This window comes from Panthera pardus, unplaced genomic scaffold (genome assembly GCF_024362965.1).
Source record: "Panthera pardus isolate Hobbes unplaced genomic scaffold, ASM2436296v1 HiC_scaffold_17, whole genome shotgun sequence".
Taxonomy (NCBI): Eukaryota; Metazoa; Chordata; class Mammalia; order Carnivora; family Felidae; genus Panthera; species Panthera pardus.
In genome coordinates this window covers 104,012,680-104,030,929 of record NW_026526732.1, presented here as the reverse complement: position 1 = coordinate 104,030,929, position 18,250 = coordinate 104,012,680, and the positions used below count along the sequence as shown (strand labels likewise).

Genomic DNA, 18,250 nt, shown 5'->3' with positions numbered 1-18,250 from the left:
GGTGTGCCACTCAGCTAACTGGAGCCCACGGGGCCTGGTCACAAGAAATATGATTCTAGTTCAGACTCACATAAACTATATGTAGAGTTTTATGGTAGATTTTAAGTAAATCATAATCAAACTCTGAGTATCTTATAGTCACACAGAGCTGCCACATAAGGAAATCAAGTAGTAGCTTTCTCTATCTGGAAATGTGTTGTGCAGGAACAGTCCACCACAACCCAGAAGCACCAGGTTCTCCTGTCTAGCTGAATTATCTTTGCCATCCCAGTGCCTGACTGCTAAGAGTAAGTGGATAAACTCTACTACATTGAATATAGAAAAACAGAAAATATGTATATTTTTTAATTCAGTCAAGACCTGATTGGGATGTTGAGAAAAAAAAGTTTTCTTGCACGCAAAAATCACGTGATATGGAGCCCCCAAATCTAGAAAATATAATTGTATATGAATGGTTGGATTACATACATTATATTAAGACCCTTTTTTCATTCCTTAATTTTATCTCACTAAAATGAGCCTCACTGGGGCACCTGGGTGGTTCAGTCGGTTAAGTGTCTGACTTCGGCTCAGGTCACGATCTCACAGTTGGTGGGTTCGAGCCCCGCCTCAGGCTCTGTGCTGACAGCTCAGAGCCTGGAGCCTACTTCTGATTCTGTGTCTCCTCTCTCTGCCCTTCCCCCACTTGTGCTTGCTCAGTCACTCTCTCTCCCTCTCTCAAAAATAAACATTAAAAAAATTTTTTAAATAAAAATAATACTAATAAAATGAGCCTCAGCCTTTGCTCACATGTGATTCTTCATCTTCAATCTAGATGTTTCTATGCAAGCTGTTCCTCATAACCACCTGACACTTGACCCACTCAAGTCTTTCTCTGGTCTTTGCCCCACATTGTAAAAAGAAGTTTCCCTACTTAACCCTAAGACTCTTACTCTGAGCTTCCTATCATTCAGCAACTACCTAGAATGCCCTTTACTATATGCCAGGCCCTGTAGGTGATGGGGGTACAATGGAGCACAAAGCAGACATGAACCCTTCCTTCCTTTTTTTTTTTTTTTTTTTTTTAATGTGTATTTATTTTTGATAGAGACAGAGCAAGCTAGGAAGGGGGAAAGAGAGAGAGAGGGAGACAGAGGAGGCTCTGTGCTCCCAACTCATGACCCATGAGACCATGACCTGAGCCGAAGTTGGACGCTCAACCAATTGAGCCACCCAGGTGCCCCCACACTGCCTTCCTTCACAGTCTACTTGAGACAGACTTAATTAAAACACAAACAAATGTGAAATCACAACTGCTATGGTGTCTTAAAGGAAGAGTTGAGTGTACACAGAATGTGTATAATAGCAAGACTTAACCCACTGTAGATACTCACCTCTTTCCAGGATTAGGTCATTAACATTCTCTATTCCCACGTGTTCCCTGAGTGGGAACCCATTCCACTGCCATCGTTTCCTTCCCTCTTCAAAGGGAGCCACAGCATTCCGAACTACACCCGGTGAAAAGAGGATTTCAAGGATATTCCTCAGGAGCTTCAGATGGTAATAAGCAAAAATTAAAACTATACTTTCAAGTTTTTAATTAGGTGTGGAATAATTGCTAGAGCCCTGGAGAAGATGTCGGTGCTAAACTGTTCTACCAAATTACTGATACTGGAAAAAATGCTGAAGAGTCACTTTCCTGAGTCACTCAAGGTATGACACATTTAAGAGTTTGATTTTATTTCTTTATTTTATTTATCTGTGAAATAATGTCAGACTTATAGCTGTTTCCCAAATTTTTCTGATGTCAAGACTTTCTTAGAGCCCTTATTAAATATACTGTTTCCCAGTCCCCTCCTGCCAGAGACTGATCCCGTCCATTGTAGATACGGCCCAGGTAATTATATTCTTGACAGCCACTTTAGATGATGTCTAGGAAAATTTAGGGGGTACTGGACTAGATTATTTCTAAAGCAAACTCGAGTTTTGAACTGAACTTTTTTTTAATGGCACAAGGGTATGGATTAAGTGGTATTGCTCATAAGAACATAATCTAGGTTCACGATGAAGCTGAGGTTCAGGGGTCATTATAAAGTTTTTCCGATTACTTCAAGATCTTTATTTTTGAAGTTTCTTTTCAGTGGCTTTATTGGTCATTAAGCCTCTATCTGTTGAAGTCTTCTCAAAGTCCATGAGGGCCTGCTGATAACTCAGAGCTACTGTGGAAGATGACATTAATCAAAGATTACAAATAAATGTGAGATTAAAAATACTTTAAGCACTTGGAGAAAAAAAATGCAGAATGCAAAGAAATCGTCTGTGAGGGCTGAGTTTCTTGACCAAGGAGATAGCCCTACAATAGTGGTTTTCAAATGTGAGTGGCGGGGGTTATAGTTCAGTGGTAGAGCATTTAACTGCAAATATGAGTGGCATGCTAATAACCCAGAAGAGATATAATGAATCAGGATTTCTAAGGATGGAGACTAGGGAGCTGTATTTTTAGCACACATGCTGGATAATCCTTATTTACACTAGACTTTTAACAAAAGTGATCTGGAGCACCCTACTGGGTTGATTAAATTTAGTCATCTTGCCCTACCAATCATGCTTAAACTGTGCATGGTAGAGAAAATCTGAGGGATAATTTGAAATCTTATGACTAAAAGAGTACCAAATGGACAATCTGACTCAAAATTTCCCATTCTGAATGCAGACACAAAAGTGAATAAATGTTTGGCCAACTCTTTCATCGGAGAGAACTAAAAAGGTTTTGGTGACCTTCACAGGGTCATCTAAGATGTTATGATCATCAAGACAAATAATGGGCCCCTACATTATAAATATTATATTTGGACAGTACTTTAGCATACAGATAGTTTCAATTTATTTTATCCTTCCACCAGCTTTGTAAGATGTCTATTAATCCATTTTAAAAATGATTTAAGTTGGAGTCCAAACTTAAATTAAGTTGGACTCCAAAAGTTGGAGTCCAAAAAGGTTAAAGCAAGGAAAGAATCAAGTTAAATCTCGGTTCTTAGTTCCTTTGATTTCATATCTACTGCTTCTCCCACAGCGACTTAGCTACCAGATGCCCAAGTGCACATGTTGTCTTTTTTTTTTTTTTTTTTTGGACTCCTCGTTCATACAGTGCTTGCCATGGGGCTCTGCCCAAAATAGTTACTCAATAAACTTTTGTTGGTTGGTCACTGGCAGCATTATAAAATAATTACTTCTTAATCCCCACCTTTTCAAATCTTATTTTTTAAAGACCTCTGAATTCGGATTAGTTGAGTTGGTCTGAATGGTATATAATCATTTTCAAAATATCTTTCACACTATCTCATTTGAGCTTTATAAAAATTTATTAATCCCTCTAGAATATTAATACTCTGAATAGGCAGGTGTTTACATTATGATTTTACAGATGATGTTACTAAATGCCTTCCCTATATCTAAGTGCTAGAGTTCAGATTTAAATCCAAGTTATCAGATCCTAAACTGTGTGGTGTTTGTTTGTTTGTTTGTTTTTAATGTTTGCCTCTCATAACACCATTTGAAGTAAGACTTAAAGAAATGAAGCATGTAGGCACAAATCAACGTCTTCCTTGTATAATCTTCTCTTTCATAGCTGCTTAGCTTGGCACTCTCAATTACTCGTTTTCTATACACTAAAGTCTCTTTTTCTTTGACACTCTTTATCTTACTTCAATTATTTCATTGTTATGTAATGCCTGACTTGGGTTCTGTGACCATACTTTCAAAATACCCCTTCAGTTACACGCGGCCTTTAAAGAATAAAAAAGATAAAAAATAGTCTTATTGTACACAGTTCCTCCATTTTTTGGAGGCCATGGCTCTGTATTCTATAATCTCATTTTTTTTTTCTTTTTGTTAAGCTTTTGTTTACATTCCAGTTAGTGAATATACAGTGTAATATTAGTTTCAGGTGTACAATTTAGTGATTCCACACTTCCATACAAAACCCGGTGCTCATCACAAATGCCGTCCTTATTGGCCTGGTGCCATCACCTATTTTACCCATCCCCCCACCTACTTCATCATAGTATTTCAGTGATTAAATATTCCTCCAAATTTTCTCCACAAACTCCAACTGTTAATTCCTCCAGCATCCTTACTTCCCCTAGCTACTTCCCTCTCCTCTCAACACTCACCCTTTAAACAGAACAGCTGTTAGAAGAGTTTGTTTCTTAGTTTTCAACCAATGCGAAATCTTGCAGTTGGTTGCAAATCTCTTACAAACAAGTCATGTTGGTTGCCTTTTTTCTTTCACAATCTGAATATTGGAAAGGTTTTTTCCCTTCTATTCTTCTAAGCATTCCAAGCACATCTAAGTTCCATTTTTGAATAAAGATGTATGGTGTCTTCATGGGAATAGACATTTTAATAAGCTTATGCCTATATATATGTAGGATCAGCAGCCCCAGAATTTAATGATTAAGGAAACAAGCATGACCCTTCCAGGTGGCTTTACTTCTCAGATTTTCACTGTGATCCATGTTGCACATTAGTATTAGCCAGACTAAATTTGGAAAGAGATGGTCTATGAGAAGACTTGAGTGAGGTCCCAGGCTGGGTAAGACAGAAGACAGTTGAATAATGTTGTTGTCATTGAGGTGAGTGATTTGAATAAAGATGTGATGAAAGAGGTAAAATGTAGGTTCCAATGCCCTTAGAATTTAAATTGGTTTTCACTGAAGTATAACACATACTAGAAAATGTACATAATTATGTAGCTCAATGAATTTCCATAGAACAAGTGTCAATATAACCTGCACTCCAGTCAAGAAAGAACATTACTTCAGGCATGACTTCTCCTTACCCTGCAAAGCTCTTTTCCAAACACTGCCTTTCCCTGTTCCCCAAGAGTAACCGCTATCTTGACTTCTAAAGCCATAATTTGGTTTTGTCTGTTTTTGAATATAATGTAAATTGGATCACAGTAAGTATCTTTTGGTGTCTACCTTCTTTTGCTCAACATTAAGTTTCTTTTTTGTAATCCAAAGTATAAATGTGCCAACATGTATTCATTTTTCCCACTGTTGGTGGACACTCCAATTATTTCCAGTTTTTATCTGTTATGAAGATGCTGCTAGGAGCACTAGCCTATAGCTCACTCTCCTCAGTCTCCACAACTTTCTCTTCTCTGTAAACACACATAACATATGGAAGTTGTTTTGTAGGGCAGGCATCTTTGATTCTTAGTGGAGACTAAATATGAAAGGCCGCAGAAGGGAATTCGAATATTCAGTACCGTTTAGTCAACAAGTAGTTGATCCACTGTATCAGACTCCATGGATATAATAATGAATGAGACATAGTTATGACCCTCCGGGAATGCTTATAGAGCCTTGCTCCATCAAATCTGAAATGCAGGGGTCTTTTATTCGGAGAGGGGGTTACCCTCAGTGATGTTTAATTGTAATTCAGGGTTGAAGGAGTCATTGCATTTAACAGGTTATTTTCAGAGAGTATAATAAGCAGCAGAAGTACCTGAGGATCAAAATTATCTGTGGAACTTTTAAAAGATATATAATCCCTAAATCCATACATCAGATTCTGATGCATTCTGTAAGTATTTATTATGGCCTATGTGCCAAGCACCCATCGACTCCCCGTTGTTTTGGTACTTCTCACTGCTGTATGGTAAAAACCTAAGTTTGGGGAGTGTTTTCATAGGCTTTCACAGACTATCAGTTTTCATGTACAGTGATGAAATAACAAGAGAAAAGTTTGTATGTGTGCGTGTTGTATATATATGTGTGTGTACATGTTTATAATTTCCCTTCTCATGGCCTCAGTTATACAGCAGAAGAAGTGAAAATTGTAACATGTAACTGGAATAGTTAGTAATGTGATTGGCTTGTCTCTCTGGGTTCTCTGGCTCAGGTTTATGGAGCTGTGATGAACATAAATCGTGGGAATCCCTTTCAAAAGGAAGTGGTAGTGGATTCATGGCCAGACTTCAAAGCTGTTATCACCCGGCGACAGAAAGAGGTACAGTTTTGAAAAGCCAAAACATATACGAGTTGACATCAACTAGAAAGAAAAGATTAGGTAAAGGGGATATTATAACTATCATAGCCATGCATGTTAGCTTAACACGCTACACATGTCACCATTAGTTTCTAATTTTACTGGCTTTGGAGTATCAGACATAGAAAACCACTACTCTACATGTGTTAAGTGCTTCTTTAGTGTTTCATAATCTCTAGAAGCATGAAGCATACATACTTGTGCATACTAGTTCTTCCACTGGTTAGATGATTCCTTGTGACCGATGACTCTGGGTCATGTGGATAAATATCTAAGAAGGTTGAAAAGGATGACATCTGCCCTGTTCTGCCTCAAGACCAAAGAGAAGCTCACGTGATCAAAGGTGTGCTGCTCTGACCACACTAGGAAAGTTCTGAGAGTTCCATTTGATTCTTGTAGGTGGCTCCATTAAATTATATGCATTTCATTTTTGTAAATAAATAATATCCCAGAAAAATGTGAAATATCTTAACAATTCCCAAATACCAGAAGAATTATCAAGCAAAAGTTCCAAAATTTCTGTTTCTTCCCTTTCTACAGTATATTAGCCACATTCCCATCTAGCCATTGTTTATAGATGGCTAACTCTGGTAATGGGAATTATCTAGACATATGCAGCTAATGGTATCTAATCTATCTAGGATTTGGGTTACCTAGAGGATATATTTATGTTTTTATGATTATGTCTTCCATCCTAGGCTGAGATGGATAACCTGGACCATTATACTAATGCCTATGCTGTGTTCTACAAGGATATCAGGGCTTATCGACGGCTGTTGGAAGAACATGATGTTATCAACTGGGATCAAGTTTTTCAAATACAAGGTGAGATAGGTGTGAGTCTAAGCAGTCTTTTTTGTTCTCATTTTTGTCATGTATGTTAGATAGATATGACCTATATTAAGTACACAAATTCATATATATACACATATATACATTTTATATAGTTACAATTTATGTACTACAGTTTTGTGAAAAAAAAAAAAAGAACTCATGTTTTACTCCTAATGAGGCTTGGCATTGGGGTATGTGGAGGCCATTTAAATGAGGCTGCTTTTAGGTGACTTTTTTTTTCCCTCAATGTTACTTTAATATGGATGTCAATGAATATCAGCATATTTTTATTTATTACCCTTAATCATTTCCTGTCATAATCTTTTAAAATGACCCTAACTTAAGTATAAGCCAATAGGTAGGTCTTCTCTTCTTTCTGAAGCAAATGATTCTAGAAAGAGATAGTTAACTGATCTGCATAGGTTATCCTGACATGATTAAAATAAGAGTATATTTGAGCTCTGAGGAGACAACTGCATGGTTATCAATGCTAGTGGAAGAACTTTTAGCCAAGACAAAAATACATTCAGAGTTTCCAACAGTGTGATGGGGGCACCTGGGTGGCTCAGTCAGATAAGCACCCAAATCTTGGCTTTGGCTGAGGGCGTCACCTCAACGTTCATGAGTTCAGGCCCCGTGTCGGGCTCTGTGCTAACAGCATGGAGCCTGCTTGGGATTCTCTCTCTGTCCCTTCCCTGCTCACTCTCTCTCTAAAAAATAAATAAACATTTAAAAAAAAGAGTTTTCTAATAGTGTAGATGGACAGTTTCAGCTTCAGTATATCATTTTTTCAACTTTTCATACTGACTGGTGGGTGATACAATCAACAAAGTTACTATTTCTAACTATTCCATTGAAAATGAGTTTCTTGATCATGTGACAGGAAGGCGGGGTCCCCCATGTTAGAAATTTAAAGTCTGGTAATTTTTTTTCATCAACAAATAGCTGAAGCCCTCTCACAGGAAAAGTTTCTATCTACCTGCAAACAATGACTTCCTAGGTGTCCACAATGGTTTGATGTTGATCTAGCTGTGTTTGAGGGACAAGGCAAGCCCAGGGCCTCCCTACTACTCTGCCATCTTAACTACTCCCTTCAACCTACAAGCAATGACTAATGCATATTCATAACCTAAAGACTTGGGGTGTTTTGTGAAATCCATTTGGAAGTGCTCAAAATGACCGCATAGTGGAAGTTCTAAACTGTCTCCCAGCTTTACAGACTTACCCCAATTATGCTGGTTAGAAGTGAGACATGGTTCTACCACTCACTTAGCCAACCTAGGAAAATTTTCTCATCATTATTACTTTAATGTGAAAATGAGTATCTCTTCCTTGGTGTGAAAAATCATGGCAGTAACTGTATACATTATGGTGCTATAGGTCTACTATCCTCAAATCACCTGAACCCATCATTAGGAAGAGAACATCCAGAAGGATGTTTTTGTTTTTTTTTATTTTTTTGCCAGTATTTTTTTCCAGAAGGCTGAGCTGTTAATCATGAGTCAGTTATGGTCATTTAAATTGACACAACCATCTTTCCTGAAGTTTGATGGGGACAGATGTAAGTTAATAGTACCTAAAATAACTGGAGTGGTAAAGGCCCCTCATTTAGTATGTAATCAGTGCAGGCATCACCTTTAGCTTCTGATGTGGCCTCTTGGCTGTAGACTTCTATGGTAAGAACTATAATCTCTTTGGAATATTGATTTTTTTCAATGTTTATTTTTGAGAGAGATAGAGCATGAGCAGGGGATGGGCAGAGACAGAGGGAGACACAGAATCTGAAGCAGGCTCCAGGTTCTGAGCTGTCAGCACAGAGCCCAACGCGGGGCTCGAATCAACTGTGAGATCATGACCTGAGCTGAAGTCAGACGCTTCACCAACTGAGCCAACCAGGTGCCCCTCTCTTTAGAATACTGAATAGCTTCTGAGAAGTCATCAGTATCTTTATCTATTTTTTTTCATCTATATATTTTTTTCATGAAATATATTGTCAAATTGGTTTCCATACAACACCCAGTGCTCATCCCAAAAGGTGCCCTCCTCAATACCCATCACCCACCCTCCCCTCCCTCCCACCCCCCATCAACCCTCCGTTTGTTCTCAGTTTTTAACAGTCTCTTATGCTTTGGCTCTCTCCCACACTAACCTCTTTTTTTTTTTTTTTCCTTCCCCTCCCCCATGGGTTTCTGTTACGTTTCTCAGGATCCACTCTTCATCTATTTTTAATCAAAGCATCTAAAAAAGTGCTGCTTCCATAACATCCCCAAATCATGAACAACTTCAGAAGCCTATCTACTGCCATAGAAATGGTCAATCTTTTATCTTATGCCACAGAGCCACTGTTGGGCTGCCTGGATAGATTAAACATTAGGCAGCGTAGCTACCTTAGTGGTGGGTGTTCAGAGCAACAGCACACTCTGCCCAGGAATGCCTTTGTCATTTTTAATCTAAGAGCCATCCATAAACAATATTAAATGACGGTTAACCCACTAACCTACTAGAAAGAGCCAAATTCCTTGTGTTGGCCTTGCAAAGGCCAGGAATAAAGAAGTATATAGCAGACAGACAGACCAGGCCCTTTTGTTCACTACTAGCTGCATGCACATGAGAGAGTTTGTTGACATGAGCTAAAAGTTGCAGAAGCCTGCCCACTGTTACTATACTCCAATCAACTGTGGTTAAATGGCCTGAGTTCTGTCTTACCCAATGAACAACTCCTGCCTTTCGAAGGAGGTAGGATGGATGAAGGCAGGACAATTAGTGAAAGTTCCTTCTGTGGGAAAGGAGAAAATCATTTGTTAAAATGGTAGTCTATACAATGGACAGAAGGACATGGTCAACAATACCATGGAAGGATAATCAGCAGAATCCAAACTATGGAAATTCTACCCAGCAAACTGGATTCTTTACAAATAAATTGAAAGAATTTTTAAAGGTGGGTGTAGGGGAGCTAGGCACTGAAAGAAAATCTGTAAATTATTTACCAGACAAAAAGTGGACAAAATCTAAGAGTGTTTAAGGACTCACATTTGCATAGTAAAACTTACAACAAGGATGCGATTGTCATAAAAATGATAATGGTTATTATTAGAGGAGAGTGAGGGAATTGTGATTGGGAGAGTATTAAATAGAAGGGGGTAAGTAAATTTCTTTGTGGCATTAATAGTACTTAAAATAATCATTAAGCTAAGCATTTGTTATATAGTTTTCTCTGCTGCATCTTATAATTTAAAAAGGTTTTTCAAAGAAATGTTAGTCTAAATTTCATAAAGAATTAGTTCAGTCTAATTTAGGAAAAAGAAATTCTGTTTGAACTACCATACCCTTGGTTAGCACAAGCTGTTTTTTTTCCTCATAGTCTTTTGAATTACTTAGATGTAATTTGGGGCTATTCTATGGGATTCTAGCCACAGCATCTATAATTTTTAATAGCATTAACTTGAAGACCTGCTTATCTTTTCTTAGACTTAACTCCCTGAGGGAGAAGCCAAGGCTCTGATACCAGACTGTGTTCAATATGGCTTTCCATTCCTGCATTTATGTATTCTTCAAGAAGTGACTTACTGGAAGGAGGGAAAAAGCCATTAGATATGGGTGGAAGTGGGAAAGTCAATTTCGAGGGGATCCGACTAATGAAGACCCAGACTGGAAAGGAGAGAGCCAATAGGATTTTGGAAAAGGAGAGCAAGTCAGTTCTCAGTAAACAGAAGCTAACATTCCATGCAATGAGCTTCGTCGTTGATGAACAGAGACAGTACCATTCTTGTCTCACTGTGACACAGTGCCCAGCATAGGGCTTTACATATGACAAGTACTAAATAAAGATTTATAGATAATATAGTATAGCTGTGATAAATGTGTAGGATACAAGTAAGTTTATATCTTGATACTCCTACGTTTATACCTTAGGAGTATAGTTTATACCTTGATACTCCTTTTGGGGGAGGGGATTTGTTATTGAGGATATATTTTTTTAAGTTTACTTATTTATTTTGAGAGAGAGAGAAAGAGAGCTAGCATGAGTGGGGAAGGAGCAGAGAGAAAGGGAGGGAGGGAATCCCAAGCAGGCTCCACACTGTCAGTGCAAAGCCCAACATGTGGCTCCCTCTCCCCAACTGTGAGATCATGACCTGAGTTGAAATCAAAAGTCAGACACTCAACTGACTGAACTGCCCAGGCGCCCCTATATGCTGATATTTCTGTAACAGGAATCTAGGACAAGAGGCTGGAAGAGTCTTTAAGTCAGAATGACATGCCAAATCAATTTGAGCTCTTTTATACTTCTAGCTGTATATTAGATTGTAGAATTTCATAGTTATAAAATTTCTCTTACCTTAAAGAGTGTAAAGATCAGTCTGGAAAGTCAGAAAAATCAAGAAAATCCCACAAGCAATTCCAAATTCCTAAGGGATATTCTCATCAGAAATATTAATGGGAGACCATGATCGTGATGAACAATATGATGGGGATTTGAAAATCCCACACAATGTTTGAAAATCAGGCAAGGAGTAACTGTAATAATTCATATGTAAGTATATAGTGGTTAGGATAATGCAAGGTGGCAAACTGGTGGTGGTGATGATAATTAGTATAAAAATACTGCAACAAATTTCCTTTTTGTGTTTTCAAATAAAATACCCACATTTTTCATTATTTCTTACCATGTACAGGGCTGCAGAGTGAATTATATGATGTTTCCAAAGCTGTTGCCAACTCAAAGCAGTTAGATGTAAAGCTAACCTCCTTCAAGGCCGTTCATTTTTCTCGTCTTCCAACTCTGCCGAACACCAGTTCCCTGTATGTAAACTAAGTTTCTACATGTGGGATGGGACTTACTATATAGGAGTACAAATAGTAGTACCTAGAATACATGGTATTTTTAAGGAACATTTGGGTACCTTGGATTAGAGCCACGGGGTCTAGATTTGTCTGTGTGTGTATGCGCCTGTGGATCTGTGTGTGTTTAATTGTTTCTGCTGTGCTTGACTGCTCATAATTTTTTGCAAAATCAAACCGGAGTCTTTGTGCCTAGTGATAAACAGACTCAGGAGTCCTGTATTTTCACAGTATACACAGAAAAATCATTCCTGTATGCTCCTCCTGCAGATAATTCTAACTAGCTTCTGTTGTCTGAGCCCAAAGTGCTTTTTTTTTTTTTTTCATGTTTCAAGGATAAGGGTAAATAACTGACTTGTGTGGAGCTCTTATATGCCAGGCACTAAATGTTTTATGTATATTATGTCTAGATCCCTTTAACTGTGGAATTCCCTTTTTGAACAGAGTTTAAGTAACACACAGGAGTAAATTGCAGAGCCAGGAAATAATTCCTGATTCTGTCTCCAGAATCCAGTCTTCAAAAGATTTGTTACTTTGTATCTAGATTCTGTCTTTCTCACTGGGAAGCCCTTGTTGTGCCATTTGCTAGTTACTTTCCTTTCTGCTTCATCTTTCTGAGCCTCAATCAATTTCTTCTTTTTGAAAATTAACCTATAATATCTTCCTTACATGTACTATGTAAAGAAATGAAACATGATATATTGAAAAAGTATCCACCTCAGTGAATGTTACTTTTTCTTCTATGGAGTATAGTGAAGGAATTTTTGAGCAAAACAAGACAAAACCTAAAGAAGAATGAGCACTTTAAATCACATAAAGCAACTGGACTTTACTTTTATTTTACTTTTTTCAGTTATGAAAATTTCCAAGTACATACAAAGGCTGAGAGACTACTATAACGAACCTCCCATCAATATATGGCTAATCTTGTTTCATCCATACCCCATCTGCAAATATCTCAGAGATTCGCCCATTAATTCTTAAGTATTTTAATATATGTCTCCAAAAGATAAGGATTATTTAAAAAACACACACACACACACACACACTATACTAATATCACTTCTGTGTCAGGGGTCCCCAGGACCACCCACAGGCTCACTAATTGGCTAGGAGGACCCATAGGACTCAGCATACATACACCCCAAAGCAAAATCAACAAAGAAAAAGGTGCATTGGCAAAGTCCAAAGGAAACCAGGGACAAGCTTTCCAGAATCCTCCCCAATGGAGTCACACAAAACACACTTGATTTCCCCAGCAGTAAGTTGTCACAACATATACAGGATTTCTGTTGGAGGCACCCTCTGTCTAGCACATACCAATTTTTTAGACTTCCAGAAGGAAGGCAGGTTTTCATCATAAATCACATTGACTGTTACAAACAGGCACAGTGAGTTTCAACTCCTATCAGGTCTGGGAATGGCAGGACACCGGCAGAAATCCAAATTGCCAGATACCAGCCAAGGGCCAACCTGGCAAGCAGGCTTTTCTTTTTCTTCCTTTTTTTTTTAATGTTTATTTATTAATTTTGAGAGAGAGACTGACAGAACATGAGCGGGACAGAGAGAGAGAGAGAGAGAGAGAGAGAGAGAGAAAATCCCAAGCAGGCTCTGCACTGTCAGTCTTGAACCCAACATGGGGCTCAATCTCACAAACCATGAGATCATGACCTGAACCGAAATGAAGAGTCAGACCCTCAGCTGACTGAGCCACCCAGGCGCCCCACAAGCAGGCTTTTCTAAAGATAGAGTCCTTAGGTCTGCTGCACCAGCCCTTTGCTCTACAATATCTTAAAATGTTGTCAGTATTTCCTTAAACCAGTCAGTAGTTACATTTCCCAAACTATCATAATACTTTTAGCAGTTTGTTTTGAATAAGCACCTAAATAAAGCTCATATATTGCAATTGATTAATCTCTGTTTAGTTTTTTTTTTTTTATATATGGGTTCCCCGTTCATCTTTTTTAGTTCTTACATTACTTTTTACTGAAGAAACGAGGCTATTTTTCCTTTAGAGTTTTAGAGTTTCCCAGTCTGTTTACTGTCATATCCCTGAAATGTTATTTAAAAATTTTCTCCATCCCCAGTCAGGCCTTTTAAAATCGGATTTTGATTTAAATCGTTTCCCTTCTGAGGCAGCTGGGTGGCCCAGTCGGTTAAGTGTCCAACTCTTGATTTTAGCTAAGGTTATGATCTCACGGTTGTAAGATCAAACCCCACATCTGGCTCTGCGCTATGCTGGGCATGAAGCCTGCTTAAGATTCTCTCTCTCCGTCTCCCTCCACCCTTCCCTCCCCACCTTCACCTGGTGTTCGTGCACAGATGCTTACGGGCTCATGCTCGCTGTCTCTAAAATTAAATTAAATTTAATTTAATTTAAATTTAAACCAATTGCTCCCTTCTGCATTAGGAAGATACTGTCTTTAGCACCTAAGTCATTATCAAACTTCATATACTCTTAATTTGGATACCCTGCCCTTCAGATACAAGGTCATATATGTAACTACTAAGACAACTATTCCTAAAACACTGGTCTTAGCAATGTTTTTATTTACAGTGACTTCTCTGCCTTAGGCTTCTCAGCCTTTGTCTTTCCGGGCATCTGGCTGGCTCAGTTGGTTAAGCTACCGACTCTTGATTTCGGCTCAGGTCATGATCATGGGACTGAGCCCTGAGTTCAGGCTCTGTGCTAACAGTGTGGTGCCTGCTTGGGTTTTTTTTTTCTCTCTCTCTCTCTGCCCCTCCCTTGCTCTCTCTCACAAAATAAATAAACTTAAAAAAAATAATAAAGTTCATCTTCAAAAATTAAATTAAGAATTCTATTAAGCCAGTTATTGCTTGTATTTATTTATTTTTTACCCAAGCTTAGTGGTTAGACAGTTGGCCCAGTTCCAGAGCCCATAGTATGCCTAAAATGTGAGCTAACACTGCAGAGCCACTAATGAAAAGAAAACACAAACTTGTACTTTATAAAGATCATATCAAGAATGGCATTAGCAGTCTCTTAATGAACATACAGGATGGTCTTATAACATTGATAACTTCAAGAATGAAAACAAATTCTGAGGCAAAACCAGCCCCATAGGCTTAACTAAGTAATCCCATCTCAGTCCTTAGTAATTGTACCAGTTCCTATCTTTTTATCTCAATACCATGAACTTTTAGACATTTTTCCAGACCTTTCAGGGGAAGGTAAGAAAAACTAGCATTTCTTGAGCATCTATATATTCCTAGAATGTTCAGCAACTTGTATTTCTCTTCTGGCCATGGATGCAGAAAGATGTAAGTTTTATACTACTACTTTATTTTTTTAACCAAGGAAAAGATTAGGGGCCCAAGAATCTGGAGTTGTTCAGGTTTCAGAAGGGTGTCAACAGACTTAGGACTTTATAAGAACAAGTTGGCTGGGGTGCCTGGGTGGCTCAGTTGGTCAGGCATCCAACTTTAGCTCAGGTCATGATCTTACGGTTCGTGGGTTCAAGTCCCATGTCAAGCTCTATGCTGATATCTCAGGGCCTGGAGCCTGATTCTGATTCTGTGTTTCCCTTTCTCTCTCCGCCTGTCCCCTACTCTCACTCTATCTGTTTCTTTCTCAAAATAAATAAACATTAAAGAAAAATTAAGAACAAGTCAGAATTGTTTTACAGAAAAATGAAATACTTGCCCTAATCTACACTGAAGACAAAAAGAAATAGGCATAAATTTGAAAGGAAAGACTTAAATTTGATATGAGTATTTTGCCCTATCAGAAATGAAACCCTAAATGATGTTCATAAGTGGGAAGTGACAGATTCTAATTCATTAAAAATATTTTGGTATTTGTTAAGCACGATCTCTGGAATGGTTTCTCAGTTTGAATCAGTGGAGAAAGTGAAGCAGCTGTTTGTATTCATATAATCCCAAGTTCACGTTCCTTCTCATGTTGTTTTCTTCTAGAATGGGTTCTTCCCCACAACTGACTTACCTGAGTGTTGCTGATGCTGATCTTCTCAACAGGACTTGGTCGCGGGGTGGCAATGAACAGTGTCTCCGGTACATCGTGAACCTCATCTCTTGCTTCCCCAGTGTATGTGTCCGCGATGACAAGGGAAACCCAGTCTCTTGGTCTCTCACAGATCAGTTTGCCACCATGTGCCATGGCTATACCTTGCCAGAGCATCGCAGAAAAGGTTATTGCAAGCTGGTGGCCCTCACACTGGCCAGGAAGTTACAAAGCCAGGGGTTCCCCTCTCAGGGTAATGTCCTGGATGACAACATAGCATCCATAAGCCTCCTGAAGAGTGTCCATGCTGAGTTCTTGCCTTGTCGTTTTCATAGGCTTATTCTCACCCCTGCAACTTTCTCTGGTCAAATTTACCTCTAGCCCATTGAAACTCCAGGAATTTTCTTCCTATCCCTGAACACAGATATTCCCAAGCTGCCAATGAGGGGGAAATTCAACCTGGAATCAGAAGAATCTTGGGTTATTGAAAACGTTCTGGAAAAGATACACAGGATCAACCTGAGAAGCCTTAAATCTTCCTGTCTCAGGTTTCTACGTAAATAACTAGGGGTCAGAGATAGCTATGGCTGAGAACAGGATCATTATCTTCCTCTGGGACCCACTGCAGGAAAAAGGTTCTAAATCCAGCAATTCTTAGCACAATTGCAGAAATGACTGCATGAGAACAGTGATTTAACATGTGAGCATGTGGCTACAGCTCTATTCTTGCCCCTCCGGCTTCTGCAGTGTATTTTTACAGCCATACCAATTCCCTACTACCATAAAGAGCACTCCCCTGTGCCTGCCTCTGCTGTGTCTCCCTAAACCGTTCCTACCACTTCTCACCCAAGTTGTCTGTAGAATATCCTGCTTTTCCCCCTTTAATTACTGGTTCTCCATTTCTGCTTACAGCTCTAGCCTATGGTTCTTCCCTGGGAATGTTCGAATGCAGTGGTTCTCACATTTTAGTGCACTTCAGAATCACCTGGAAGGCAGGTTGCAACACAGATGGTGGAGTGTCTCCCCCACAACCCCTGATTCAGTACCTCTGGGGTAGGGCCTGAGAATTTGCGTTTCTAAAAATTTCCCACTGCTCAGTTGTCTTGGATTGAGGAATGAAGATGTGGGCATTTTAAATACTAGAAACAGAGGATGTCTGTGGGTGTGAACGCAGATGCGCATATAAACATTTTCACAGATACACACATCTATATATACATTCCTTTCATATTTATATATGCATATGTATAAACTCATAGAATTTTGATAAGATGATAAACTTGCATTGAATATGAAAAATTTAAGGATCGGGGAAAATAAATTACATCTTCAAGATAATATAATCAGTGTTAGATGTCAAACCAGAATGCTCTTATTTTGATTTCAATCTATTTTTTTTTTCACTAAATCATGTATCTTTTTCGTAAAGGAAATTTAAATGCTTAAATAAATACTTTCATTAGTCTTTTATCATTATTTTTTTTAATTTGGTTTCCAATTACTTGTGTGTGTATGTGTGTATGTATGAGTGTGTGTATATATGTATGTATACATATATATATACATAAATATAAATCTTTCAAGGACTGCAAAGGAAGAGGTAAGCATCACAAGCTGTGTTCTCCCATTTGCAATACAAGCAGGCAGAAATACAATAGTTGGATTTGTCTAGTCTGTATAAAGTTGATTTAGCCATACAGAAAATATTATTTTCTTATTCCAATAGAGGTCATAGAATCCCAACTACAAAGATAAAGGGAGATTCAATTTTAAGTGTTTATTCTGAGAGAAGTAAACAAACTGAAATCATTTTAATAAAAAAACAAGACTCCTTGGGAGTAAATATATGCTTATTTTTACTCAGCCATCCTGAGTGACTGGTTACCTGGAAACTTATCCTTGGTCCCAAGGGAAGAGCACCAAGGAATCAGAGTCCATAAAGCTCTTGGGGGAATATGGTCTAGGTTCTGCCCCAGGGATGCTTATTATGTTCAGCATTGATTAAACAAGGGTTATTCCTATCTGGTATATGGCAATAATATTATAGCCTTACTTTATTCTTAATAATAATTGCCTACAGTTTATTTAAAATTTAACGGTGTACTGATAGTTGTGCCAAATGTAGATATATATAACTTAATCTTTGTGAAGGATAGGAATTATCTTATTTTGAGAATTCTGGCTCAGAGGTGTTAGGACTCAGCAAATGTTGTATAGGTTTTAAGTGGCCACATCATGATCAGATCCAGATTTTGTCATATTCTGAAGCCTGTACTGTTATTCATTATGCTAATTGGCCCCAAACAGCTTGAAACTCTTTGGGGGCGATTACTCTTTTATCTATCTAATTGCTTTCTGAATTTTTCACCACCACCCCCGCCCCAAAATGGGCTCCATATTTTGAAAGAGATTTTTTTCCATCAATTTTCACTGCAAGTTTATATATATATTTTTTACTTTTATTTTCCAGATAACCATGTTGGATATAATAGTTCAACTTTCAACCCTGTTTCTAGCTCTTTTAAGGAATGTGTGGAGAAATATCTGGAGTAAGGAGAGAAC

The 18,250-nt window shown here is 38.3% G+C and overlaps 1 protein-coding gene across 1 annotated transcript; it reads left to right on the top strand.

Moving 5' to 3' along the window:
• Window positions 1-1,580: 1,580 nt before the first annotated feature.
• On the top strand, window positions 1,581-16,986 carry GLYATL3 (glycine-N-acyltransferase like 3). Its single transcript, XM_019457377.2, has 5 exons — window positions 1,581-1,692; window positions 5,887-5,994; window positions 6,732-6,858; window positions 11,541-11,667; window positions 15,643-16,986. Exons 1-5 carry the CDS (start codon window positions 1,615-1,617, stop codon window positions 16,067-16,069), a joined length of 867 nt encoding a protein of 288 aa, XP_019312922.2. The 5' UTR covers window positions 1,581-1,614; the 3' UTR covers window positions 16,070-16,986.
• Window positions 16,987-18,250: the final 1,264 nt, after the last annotated feature.